General features: G+C 36.7%; 3 protein-coding genes across 3 annotated transcripts; all 3 read right to left on the reverse strand.

Moving 5' to 3' along the window:
* Positions 1 to 665: 665 nt before the first annotated feature.
* Positions 666 to 5,626, reverse strand: LOC149731671 (uncharacterized). Its single transcript, XM_089884517.1, has 10 exons — positions 5,451 to 5,626; positions 5,075 to 5,182; positions 4,552 to 4,718; positions 4,112 to 4,278; positions 3,570 to 3,659; positions 3,094 to 3,255; positions 2,592 to 2,761; positions 2,381 to 2,490; positions 1,271 to 2,169; positions 666 to 916 (listed from the first exon to the last, which is right to left on the reverse strand). Exons 1-10 carry the CDS (start codon positions 5,624 to 5,626, stop codon positions 758 to 760), a joined length of 2,208 nt encoding a protein of 735 aa, XP_089740643.1. The 3' UTR covers positions 666 to 757.
* A 38-nt stretch (positions 5,627 to 5,664) lies between these two features.
* LOC149731672 (peptide chain release factor 1-like, mitochondrial) lies at positions 5,665 to 7,533 on the reverse strand. Its single transcript, XM_089884556.1, has one exon. The coding sequence runs from the start codon at positions 7,273 to 7,275 to the stop codon at positions 5,977 to 5,979; it is 1,299 nt and encodes a 432-aa protein (XP_089740682.1). The 5' UTR covers positions 7,276 to 7,533; the 3' UTR covers positions 5,665 to 5,976.
* A 137-nt stretch (positions 7,534 to 7,670) lies between these two features.
* On the reverse strand, positions 7,671 to 11,761 carry LOC149731673 (N-acetylglucosamine transporter UNC93A-like). The gene is made up of 4 exons (XM_089884540.1): positions 10,710 to 11,761; positions 10,314 to 10,478; positions 9,343 to 10,083; positions 7,671 to 9,066 (listed from the first exon to the last, which is right to left on the reverse strand). The coding sequence occupies exons 1-4, from the start codon at positions 10,822 to 10,824 to the stop codon at positions 8,486 to 8,488; spliced, it is 1,602 nt and encodes a 533-aa protein (XP_089740666.1). The 5' UTR covers positions 10,825 to 11,761; the 3' UTR covers positions 7,671 to 8,485.
* Positions 11,762 to 12,875: the final 1,114 nt, after the last annotated feature.

Consider the following 12,875-nt stretch of genomic DNA (forward strand, 5'->3'; position numbering starts at 1 on the left):
GGGTAACTAGCAACCCCTAGCCTAAATCTCAGGTTCCATGGTGTGTCTCGCTGTAGGATCTCACCCTGGTAGAATAGAATGCAAAGAACAACTAAATGAGCAAACTGAAATGACAGTTTTACGACAGAGGAAGGCTTATTAAGTGATAAATCTTGCGGAAAATTTGTGAAAAACAATTTAATATGGCCTGACATCAAGGCCCATGTGTGATTAAACCTACAATCTGGAAAAGGGTATTACTTAACCATTAGGCCTAGCCTACCTAATCCACATTTAACTAGACATATCTAGCAATAAAAGTTACAAGTAAGGCCTAATTGTTTAACTTTATTTTTCACAAAAATGACCTAACCAACTTATCTATTAGCATACACAAAAATTTGTGGACAAAGTTAGATTTTGAAATTTATACATTTCCGTATGTGAACATCAGCAATTATAATGCAGTTCTGGTACAATTTAGGACCACTCATTTGAGTTACAGTTTTTCTACAAAAACTTTGGTTAAAGCAATCTTAACACTGATTTTACAAAATTAATAGTGTGTAGAAAATATTCCTGTGGTAATGGGGCAACTGTGGAATTAACCTTAGGTCTTGGAAAAGGACCTCACCCACATAGATTAGAATTTAATTGTGACAGAGTTGAAATAAACACCAGGTAAATTTTCCAAACCACATGATTTTCATTTATTGCTTATATTTCACCAAGTAAAGGCAACCAAAGGTGTAATGCAAATAATTGCACAATTAAAATATCAGAAAAATTCTGCAGCTTTTGATCTTCGTGTGGTAATTTGTCGCTTTGCTTTTGATTTCAGTAACCCAAAATCTGGTGTCTTTTCTGGATCAAAAGGAATAGACAATGGAGAGGGGCTAACTGCTGACGACTTCTCGTTTTTATGGAAGGGTTGTATCTGTTGAAAAAAAAGTCAATTACTAATGAAAACTAAAAGTAATACATTTGAATACAAGGTCATGTTATTCTATGAATTTTTTTTGTTTTACAGAACAATCTTGTTATAACAACTGCTGTTGCCTGATCATGTGAAGATAATTAAGTTACATATATTTATTAAAACCGCTAGTTTTGATAGCCAAAATGAGGAATATATCTTATATTTTGGCTATATTTTAATATTTTGGCTCAAATAATTGTTAAAGTTAATATTTTATCAAAAAAACATGTTCATATATTTATACAAACGTACCAAAATCTTCACAAAACAAAAACTTCGAATACAAATAGTGAGATAATATTCAAGTCATACCTGGACTTTTGACATTTCAAATGAAACCCTTTTAGCAGAATGTACATCAGGTATTGCAGAAGGTCGTTTTTTGGCCTGAGGTGTTTTAGGTTTGGCTTTCGACGCGGCAGTTTTAAAAAAAGCAGCAGTGGGTTGTAGTGTTGTGGAGAAGGTGGCAAACTTTTTATTTTTACTTTTTCCGATCGGCTTTTCAACTTGGTTTGAAACAGTGGAATCAACAACATTTTCTTGGATGGGTTTTACATTCACATTTGGCTCTGGAATTTCGCTAATTTGGCTTTTTGTATTTTGCTTGCTTTGTTTTACTGGTTTCTTTTTAACAGTCAGCTTTGTAGTTTCCATGAAGTGTTTGCTCCCACAATCTTCACCCTGGGATGAATTAATTTCGTCTTTTACATCTTCACTCTTTTGCTCACTTACTTCAACATCCTGGGGTTTTTCAATATTTTTAATTTCTTTCAACAAATCCAGTTTCTTCTGTCGAGCTGTCACATTTTTCTTCAACTTTTTGGTTTTCCTTTTCACAGGCGATACAACAACATTCTCTATATTTACTGAAACTTCATTTATTTCTTTTTCAACAGGAACTTTACTTCTCTTTGGGCTTGGAAGTAACTCTGTAACTGTGCAATCCATTTCAGAATCCCCAGAGCTTCCCTCTAAGGTGCTGCTTAAACCGTTGAATGCAGATCCAACTAAAACACTTTCCATGGTCGAGTCCTGGGTATTTTCGGCTACATTTGATGCCACACTAACATTCGTATCAGCTTGATAATTTTCTAAATCCGTAACATTTTCAGCACTTCCTTGTTGTTGTTGTTGTTTTTTTTTCTTCTTTTTTTCAGGTTTAGGTTTCGCATATTTGTTTTTCGGTTTCTTCTCCACATTATCTGCACTTTCTGCAATAATATAAATATACATGAGTTTTAAAACTGCTACAAACTACCTACAAAGCATAAGGGGTGTGCTAAAAATTTAATATAAATGTATGGATGTGCTAAGATTTGCTAAAGCTTTAAAAAACATGACACTCGGACACAAGCTTTTTAGCTCATGCTATAGCTCTGCACATCTTATATTTGTAATCAGTTTCTTATAATAGTAGCCTACCAGTTTTAGTTTCCACAGGAACTGTCCCACCAACTTCACAAACATCATCAACTACAACTTTCTTTTTTCTTTTTCGACTCCGATTCTCTTCTTTCTCTTTTTTTCTCTCTCTGAAACAAATTTAGCCGTTTTATATCCGTATAAAGCCTATTCATAGCCTGTTCACACACCAGGAGTTGCATAAAAAAAACATCCAAACAACCCCACCCACCTATATTCCTTATCCAGCTCCTGAGTCATCTCCCATGCTTGTTCCTTCACCATCTTCTCCTCCATCTTCCACTGAGGAAGATCATCAGAGTCGGGAGGTACGTTGGGAAAGTCATCCAATGGAAGGTTTCCGGATGCAACCTCACGGAAGTTCTGGATGATCTGGTAAACCTGGAGGATAATGTTTGATTAAAAAAGTGAAATATAAGAAAAATTAGTAAAACAAAGGAAAATTTGTTAGGAGAAAAAAGATTTTATAATTTAAAAAATGGAAAGTCTGTTTGTTTCCTAAGGGCAACTACTTTATAAATAATTGAACGTGTTTTTCCTGTTTATTAAAAAATGAATGTAACTTATTTATCCTCTCATGTCTAGGCAATGACAGTTGTTATAAAGAGTGTTTCGTTTCATACACCTGTACCACGTATGTAACTTTGTGGGTGATACATTTTTTTGATCATGTAGATTCAGTTTTTAATAAAACTTAACAAAATTTTTTAAACCTTTTTTCTATTTCGGGCCATCGCCCCAGGTTGCTTTGTTTGTTCCAACAACGAGTCAGCGATTCCTGAGTAATCAAAGCTGAGTCGTGGTTGATCAGGAGGGGCTTCCCCAGACACCTCGCTCACTAACTTCAACGCGGCATCTGATTGGTCGATTATTTCCTGCGAAAATAAACATAATTTCAACACCATTTATAGGCGTCAGTTTTTTAGATTTATAATTTTGGCTCTGCTTTTTTGTGAAGACATCTAACATGAGGGTAAAATCTTGAGTGATATTGTTAAGATAAAGTCAAACATTTAAACTTGGGCATTAAAGGGGCATACCAAAATGCGTTTCCTGGAAAGAGTAAAAGGAAAAACTACTTGAGTAAAAGCGTCAAATAAAAGTGTGGCTCTTGAATCCACAATACAGTATAACTTACCTCAAATTGAGTTGTGTTTAATTAAAACTTCAACATACAACAACTAAATACCTGGAATATTTTTTCAGCCACTCTTTCTTTCAACTCAATAACCGATGTATTGTTGACTAACGAACAAAATGGAAGCAACAAATCTGTGGCCTTAAAATAAAACCATGTTTTAGGAAGGTTTAGTAGAAAATATTTATTATACAAAAATAAAAAAAAATGATTGTAGAACTCTAGAGGCATGGGGAAAAATTAAATCTCGGGTCCTTCGGTATACTCAACCGTATTGTTGACTAACGAACAAAATGGAAGCAACAAATCTGTGGCCTTAAAATAAAACCATGTTTTAGGAAGGTTTAGTAGAAAATATTTATTATACAAAAATAAAAAAAAATGATTGTAGAACTCTGGAGGCTTGGGGAAAAATTAAATCTCGGGTCCTTCGGTATACCCAACCATATGACCTTAAACAGATAGTATAAAAGTTATGTGCATATACAAATAGCCAATACAATGTTGGGTAATGGACCAAAATAAAAGAGCATTTTAGTACTCCACTTAACCTTAAAATTACTTTTAAACTACAACTTTGTTAAAAGTCTCACTTTTTCTGGCTCCAATGAATCAATCCCACAAGCAGTAAGCTCCTCTAAATAAATATCAATAAAATGATAGCGGATACCAAGACTTGGACCACTGGTTGGGTTGGCGGTGGGTGCAACGCTGCATAGTGGGCCGTTGGATAGTATGCTCGTCAGCCAACCAATGTCACCTACAATAAACACATCATAGTTAGCAACAATACATAATGAACACTGTGGTTTGGTGTTTACATTATATTTGCATTGTAATGAAATGGTAACAGGTTCAATACTCGATGCTGCCACCATCGTGGGCGTATCTGTCCTTGGGCACGACACTTAATGACAGTTTCTCCAACCCTGCGATCATAATGAGTTGTAGCCCCCTGAGTGCTGGGTGACAGAGTAAAGAGCCAACCTTGGCCTGAATCTCTAAATTTCTTAAATCTGCATAAAATACATACCTGTTTCCCAGCCTTTGTTCTTCAAACATTCAAATGCATTACGCAGCATAAATCTGGTAAGTAGAAGGAACTTATCCATTCGCAATCTATCAATACCCAACCATTCCCTTTGTATCGTAGCAAGGAATGTTTCCAAATACAACATGCTTGTCTTCATGCAACCAAGTCTAAGAAATAATAAAATAAAAATAAATTCGTTTCAATAAATAACTTATTTTCTTTGCATGGCGGGCAACAAAAGTAGGTATTGGTATAACAGCTCATACACCCTGATGTCCACTTATAAGTTATTACTTCTGTTATAAAAGCTAGCAGTGTTAAGTCCGGAATTAGTAAACTTTAGACTATTGTGAAACAGATTGCATACAATATGTAGATTTCCTAGACTATTGTACAGAAAATTCTGAATTCGGTTCCCTAGTGCAAAAACATACCACTTTTGCTTTGGTTTTACCACAAAAATTTAAATGTAAATCCAAAGGTATGTTTAAAAAATCAAATAACATATAAACAATAAACATACTGTGTTATAAGTTGGGCCATTTGATTGGCTAGTTCCTCCTGAATAAGTGGTTTATCAGACATCCACATACAGTAGAACAATCCTTTCCACATTTTAATCATTTCATTTCTGCATGTTTTAATAGGGAATAAATTAAAATAGAAATATTCTAATTGATTGCAAAATGGGATTACACATGCAACTTATACATATCTCATTAAGCCTAAAAAAAGTTATTGTGGCATGAACTATCGCATGTAAAGCTCAAAATAATGGTACTCATGTTGTACCAGTTCGCCGAAACATTTTTTCCTGCCAACTTGTACCCTGTTGTAGACCTCTCCCAAGAATCGTGGGCTAAGATAGAAATAAACATTTAATATAAACCAACCCTCACCTTGCAAATCCCCCTTCTTGCTTCACAGACCTTGCTATCATAAACTGTCGAAGTTTCTTAAACGCTCGATCCCTTATTTTCTTCTCGTTTGAAGCGAGCCTCTGCGCAAACTTTGCTTCCACAGCACTACATGATGATAGTGGTACATCATGTTTGGATGAGGCTTCAACAGTCATTCTACTTACCAAGATTCCTACAATGCTACTACCCTAACCTATGGTAAGTTTGCAAATATTATGTCTAATAGTTTAAAACAAAAATAAGTGAGTAAATAAATCTCACAGTGAAGCATGATATGGGGATCTGGGAGTATGAGTTGGCTTGTTACCAACAACATAAGTGCCTAGTACAAACTAGACACAGCAGTTTAAGTTATGAAATAACTAGAAAACTAAAGTCAAATTCCCAAAAATATTTCCCTTTATTTTTGTTTAGGATAAGGTCAAATGTTAAGACATACAACGACTGTTTTAATGATCATCATAATAATTCAGAAAATAAATATAAATTGTATAAAATAAAACATCTATAAATTGGCTTCATCAATTAAAGCTTGAATTACAGCCGCTCGTTCTTCTGTTAAACTATTCTCCTCCAGTTTATATAACAACTTCTCAAATACAGCCCCACCATTTAAAAACTCTTCAATTCCACTAAGTGTGACGCCTATTCTGTGGTCAGTGATTCGACTATGGTGGAAATTGTAGGTTCGTATTTTGTCCGATCTTTCTCTGCTTCTTGTCTGCTTGCGACGAACAGAATTGACTTGCGCTTGTTTGGCTTTCATTGCTTCACTATGCACAATGTGGGTGAGCTTCTGTTGTGCTCGGTCCAGGTTTGTTTTCTGACACCTGGTTTCTTCTACTCTTACTATGTTGCCTGTAGGTATGTGACACACAACTGCACAGGACAAGGTTGAATTTGCATGCTGGCCACCATGACCTGAAGACTTACTGAATGTTATCTTTAAATCTTTACGCTGCAGTGGTGGCAATATTTCATTGCTTTTGGGCAACACAGCGACAGACACAGTGCTTGTATGAAGTCGGCCAGATTTTTCAGTCTTTGGCACGCGCTGAACTCTATGGATTCCTGCTTCATGCTTAAACAGGGAGTAAGCATACCCATCACCAGAGGAAACAACAGCATTGGCTTTAACCAACGCCCCGTTTTCGCCCATGTCATATTCAACCACATCTAAATCATACCCACTTCTGTGGCAAAACTTTTGATACATATCAAATATTTCTGTAGCAAACATAGCAGCCTCCACACCCCCAATACCAGGTGTAACTTCCAACACTGCACCATCATTATCTTCACTATCTTTATCAGTCACCAGAGACTCGACTATGGAGGTTTTTATTTCCGATATTTCATCCTCCAAGCTTCGTCTCTCAATTTCTGTTTCTTTAAACATTTCTTCATCAGATTCAAATTCTTTGGAAAGTTTTTCAATTTCACCCAAATCATGAAGGCGCTCATTAAGCATCTCTACCACCACAGATATATTGAACAACTTTTCCATTGCTGACTTTCCTCTTCCACCAAGCTCCTCTAACAACAGCGCTGGCCAGGCTTGTCTGTTTTCCCCTTTATGTTTAGATCTTACGAATTCATCGTTTAATTTTTTCAGGTGGAAAAAATATTTTATAAGTTTCTGGTCATCAACCGCAAATGCGTTTGTAGCATTTGAGCGAAAACTGGGACAATTTTTGGATCTTTCATTTTTAAATCTGAATATGCCGAAACAAGCCCCCAATGTAGAATGTTTGAGTTTGGCACAAACTGTCGTGAGTTGCACCAATCTGCTACAGCATAACATCACAGGTTTCTTAGAAATTCTTATTCGTATTTATTTCAAATATTGCTAAAATAAATACAAAATAATACTGAGAATATTCAAACTATATACACATTATTCAGCACACAACGAGATACTAGTGAAGAATCTCCCCCACCTTATTAGCTAACCACTAACTCCTAATCCCTTATGACCATCAACCCCTAACCACCAACCTCTAACACTTTCCACCATCCTATTCTGCTATGTACCGGAGAATTTTTCACCGGTGCAACTAGTCACCTACTTCTGTACACAAACAAAAACAAATCCAGCATGGACATTCTGAGTTTTGTTAAAATAGATAGGAGGAAGAAATTTATGTTTATGTGAGTCTCAGCATATGGTCTCAGAAACAAAAAAATAGGAGGCGCATCTCCAATGTGGGTAAATGAGAGAGAGAGCTGATTTTATGTGCCTAACAAATACAGTAGAATTTTGGCGAAATAGAAAATAAAAACGTCTTAAGCACCGATAAAACAAAGTTTCTTACGTGGGAATTTCACAGAAATAAAAAAGAGTAGAACGCGCAACTTTCCAAAATCGTGATATATTCTTTTTTCCATTCACGTGACCGCCAACTCCGTCCCGATTTCGCTCAGTTTCCATTGTAAAAGATAGGTGCATAGTAGTTTTAGCTGTTTATTTCAAAAACTTAACCAACTACTCAAGTTTATTAGGCCAGTTTAGTTATTTGGTAGGTTAACGCTTACAGTTTACCATTTGTTTGGGAAATTTAATTATTTAATAATTTTAATTAAAAACTTCAAACAAACGGTTTATTAGAAATATATATATACTAGAAAATAGTTGTTTTACATTATAACTGTAAATTTAGTCAATAAAAAGCAGAGTGTATCATGCTCTCTCCTTTATCGACATTGAAGATGCGCGTTCTATTCTTTTTTATTTCTGTGGGGAATTTATGAGCTGGCAGGAGGTATATGAAACAGAACACCCGTGCTATGATGACTGTCGTTGCCCCGCCATGCGAAGATAAATAAGTCTTTTCGGGTTTGTCAACTAGGCTATCTTTTTTTCGTTAACGTGACCGAAGGGACGAAATACATTTCATTCATTCAGTGTCTACAAATATACACAGGCGTATAATACGCCAGTGACAGAGTTGTAATTTTTCGACGCCGTAGCACAATTGGTTAGCGCGCCTGCCTGTAATCCATCGGTAAGGGGTTTAAGCCTCGTCACTGCTACCATTGTGGGCGTATGTGTCTTTGGGCATGACACTTAACGGTAATTGTTCCAATCCAGTGGGCACTGAAATAGGTTCGCTTGAAGTTTGTGTTTTTTTCCAGTATCTACATGGCTTGTCTTTGATCCTAAAAGCTATAGTGACTACTATTGCTCCAGTCACAGTCGTGACTATACAAAGAATAAGTTTAGTAAATGGATATAGAAACGTGCCAGCACTGTAAAGCAAGCCTGCATAGACGCCTTCGTATACGCCGTGCAACCCAGACCCGGCATTGATGTTTTTTTTGAATAATTCACTGAAGTAAATGGATAATAATGTCCTGAAGGTACTTATGCTGATTCCATAAGTAATGGCAAGCGCAAAAAAAAACCACAGGTCAGAATGAATTCCAGGTATTGGTCTCCATGCAAGAAGACATGCAGATGTTCCACATGTCACAACCGTACCAAGCAACAGGCTGTAGTGAACTGGTGCGAACTTGCTAAGGCACCCCACCAACACACTCCCAAGGGCAGCGCTTACACCAAATAATCCAATCACGTAAGGTATATAACTGAAACCTGTAGAAATACATGTAACGATGAGAATAAGACAAAAAACACATTGATATACTTCAGTGTTTTATCAAACGAATGAATGAATATAACTTATAAGAAGTCTTGTCTGGTGGCATACGAAGTGTTGGAAATACAGTAATGTTTTTTCACTACCGCGGGAAGAAATCAATTCTTGTGTTTGCGTGTGTCATCAACTAACTTTAAAATAAGATTAGTTAAACTAACTTAATAAAGGGCACTACTGAATTATATGGATAACCATACAAAGTTCAATATTACCTAGAGCACACGAAATCCAAGATACAGTGAAGTCCCCGAAAACACCACTTCTTAGAAAATTGGGAACAAAGGATATTGGAATTAACATCAGAGGCATCTTGTCCTTCAGTACCAACTGTAGGGTGTCTTGAAGTAAACTCCAATCTATCCGATCGTATTTCGTGGAACAGCAGGTAGCCTTAGACTCACTTTTGTTTTTGTTTATGTTCGATTCTTCTTGATGAAGATTTTCAAGTTCGTCGTTTTTCTTTTCAACCGCTATTTTGTCGTCTACGAAGAAATACAAAAGTGCGATCCCCAGTATTTGTAAAGCTACAAAACATATAATTGCCATAACGATTGTGGTTCTGCTCACATCTACAAGCTGTTGGTCTTGTACAGGTCCTTTACTTACGTAAAACGCGCCGCATGTCCGTGTTAAGTTTGAGAAAGTGTTGTTGTCATTTACTACAGTGTAGTTCCCACCGGTGTATGTTGCGTTCAAACCAATAGTTTCCACGTTAGCAAACCTGAATATAAGCGCCATTACACCGCCCCCTACAAATGTTGGGGCGTTGAGCGCAACGTAGAATATGCCAAAAAAATGGCCGAGTGCTTGGTTTAGGTTTCGTCCCGATGCTTCGCTGTACTTCGTTGCTAGCTTAGCAACATAACCGCGAGCCACTGACCACATGATTCCCGAACCAACTCCCATTATTGCACCAGCAGGTATCAGAATAAAGGGCTTGGGGTAAAAGTTCGCTGAGGAGTAAACACAGTTATCGCAAAACTATTGAGTGAATTAAACTTATTTATCATTACATGGGGGTCAACGACAGTCGTTAAAATACGGATGTTCTGTAATTCCATACACCGTGCCCGTTTACGAGCTCCTGTCATTGTTTGCTCTACTTAAACTATTACCCAGACAGTTAAATGCGTTGTAACTCGCAAGCGGACACAGTGTGTTGGCTTTGTATTCATATATTTACCCAAGGTGTAGCATAGAAGAAGAGAGCCCGAAACAACCAAGCTAACACTGTATCCAAATGTCCCGATCATAAGTGATGGAAGAAAAAGACACGAGGCGCTGTACAAGAAGAAGCCGATACTAATTGACAGCAACCCGGTCTGTGGCAGAAGCGTACTCTGCATAGCTGATGTACGAATTAGAAAGCGTGGTACAACTTAGGCTTCGAAATTATACATTACAGCCAATCTACGGCGGCTTGCAGTCAATATTGCACTAAAATAATATCATGTACAAACTATGTTCTATTACGCTCTAGACGAATTATATATTGTGTAGTAAACTATTCGTTGGACTTGATTTTGTTGGTCGCGTATATTCGTAGCACTTGATCCATATATTTTCACATACCACTCACCTTCAAGTGATATAAAAGCAGAAGAAATCAACAAAATTGCCAATGTTACAGCCATAAGACGCCATTTACACTCTTTGGGTGTGAGCACCCTATTTAAATCTGCAGAGTTTTTCATTTTTGCGCTTATAATTTAGACCTGAAGGGGATTTTACCCCAGAGAAAATATAAACGTTTTAATGTCAGGATGTTGTTCATATTAACCACTCGAAATTTGCGGCATAAATAACTGCGCTAGAAAATGCAAACTTTATATAATATACTCCTGTGCGGTTGATACCATACGAAAAAGGCACTCGTGTACGCTTCGGCGCACACACACGTGGTGGGTCGCCACATACCTATAATATATAAGGGAGCGTTAGAAAATACATAAGACTTGCCAATAATACACCAGGAATATACCACACATGTACAACGCTTTGTTTTGTACTACAGGCTAAAGAACCTTGTTTATGCTAAACCCCTACACTTTGCATATCAGTCTAGTTAATTATATGGTTTTATACTTGAACATTTTTTCTAAAATTCTTTATTATTTACAACATGGCCTACTGTATTGAGTAGGCCATGTTTACAATAGGTTAAATATCTGCCAGATTTGTTAAGCGAGTATATTTTGTAAATTATGGTAAACTGCGAACACAGGAAGAGAGCAAAAAGAAAAAGGCACGCAGTCGCTGGCCGCTGCTGAGTTCTGGCTACGTTGCAGAACGCTTCCTGAGTGCGACCTTTATTGCTAGATTGGAATGTGGAGCATATATTCCAATGCTACAAGCTATTAATTATTTACAATGGGTTAAATATCTGTCAGATCAAAATAAATGCATAAATTCTAAGATTTTGATTTGCGCAGTCCTTATAAATGGTGCTGCCTGTGGTCAGTAATTAGCAAATAGGTCGGCCAGAAAACTTTTGTTAAAAAAGGGGCCATTGTATATATGCTACTCTATGATATATTTCTAATCTACAAATATATCATTATACAAACAATCAAATTCGCTAAACTAATAAAAATATATCACTGTACACTATTTTGTGATCCTTTTCCGTGTATAAACATATAAAAAGGCTTACACACGGACGCCCTTGCACTGTTATAATGCTCTGTCTGGCTGAACAGTTGTGCGAAGTGTAACTGTGGTCTCAAGTGTGAAAAGTGGCCCCGTGGTCTCGCTAGCGTACTGTCACTTCAGTATACTATGCTTGGACTGTTTCCTGTTCCCTATACTATATGCTTAAACCAACGTCTTAGACTATAGTTATATGTCCCGGACACGGCTTAACTTAACACAATTCACTAATAGAACAGGTTGAATTACACCTCAGGACGCTTGTTGATGAAAAATCTGACAAGCCCCTTACATTCTATCACAACACATAATGGTCTTTTGACTGATATCAACTTTGTAAACGACGAATCCGGTAGCGTTAAAACTGCATGCCAAACAAATTTGCGACCTATAACAGATAAAAGTCACTTGATAGTATAGGGGAGAAACAGGACACCTTTAGCACATAATATCCAAATATTCTGATCGTGTTTTAAACATTTAACAACGGTTTATAGGAGTCGCGAGGATACTGTTTTATATTTCTTTGAATGTTCTTTGTTTACTACCAAATGAGACGAGAAAATAGAATGAAAAAGTGTCCCATCTTACCCTATCCCGCTGTCCCATCAATGTATTCTGTATCAAAGTTTATATAGTATCAAAAGAATATAGTCATGATTCATGATTACCGCAAAGCAGTTAAATGCGTACTGAATTGGGCCTATATAGTTATTATAGCATACTGGTATGCATCGACAGCTGTATTGGCTGTTGATAAAGGTGAACGCGGTTTCGAATTCTTGGAACTCCATGTGTCGGTTTAAATATATGATGAAACATGAACAGACAACCTAGAAGTCGAACTATAATTCGGATTTCGGTATATTCTGTATAGGTTTTAAATTTACATGTGCGCAGTTGGGTATTAAAATAACTTTGGGTTGTGAAAATTGCATTATGCCATCTGCACATTTGCACATATTTCATACAACCAGAATTTCCTCGCAATTACATAATCTGATCAACAAAACCAAAAATTACTAATGAGTAATAAAATTTTTATGCCACGTGCTTAAAATCAGCTGAGCATTTTGTTTTGGAAACCCCAGACATA

The sequence above is a fragment of the Ciona robusta genome, chromosome 9 (genome assembly GCF_009617815.1).
Source record: "Ciona robusta chromosome 9, ASM961781v2".
NCBI classification, from domain to species: Eukaryota; Metazoa; Chordata; class Ascidiacea; order Phlebobranchia; family Cionidae; genus Ciona; species Ciona robusta.

Excerpts from the sequence above, each read along its gene's own strand:
- LOC149731671 (XM_089884517.1), bottom strand. The coding sequence starts at position 5,626 with ATGACTGTTGAAGCCTCATCCAAACATGATGTACCACTATCATCATGT. Across the intron at positions 4,719-5,074 it reads ATGGCCCAACTTATAACACA|ACTTGGTTGCATGAAGACAA; the intron begins GTATGTTTATTG and ends ATTATTTCTTAG. Across the intron at positions 2,762-3,093 it reads TGGCCCGAAATAGAAAAAAG|GTTTACCAGATCATCCAGAA; the intron begins GTTTAAAAAATT and ends ATTATCCTCCAG.
- LOC149731672 (XM_089884556.1), bottom strand. The coding sequence starts at position 7,275 with ATGTTATGCTGTAGCAGATTGGTGCAACTCACGACAGTTTGTGCCAAA.
- LOC149731673 (XM_089884540.1), bottom strand. The coding sequence starts at position 10,824 with ATGAAAAACTCTGCAGATTTAAATAGGGTGCTCACACCCAAAGAGTGT. Across the intron at positions 10,084-10,313 it reads TCTTCTATGCTACACCTTGG|CGAACTTTTACCCCAAGCCC; the intron begins GTAAATATATGA and ends TTTACTCCTCAG. Across the intron at positions 9,067-9,342 it reads TTGGATTTCGTGTGCTCTAG|GTTTCAGTTATATACCTTAC; the intron begins GTAATATTGAAC and ends GTATTTCTACAG.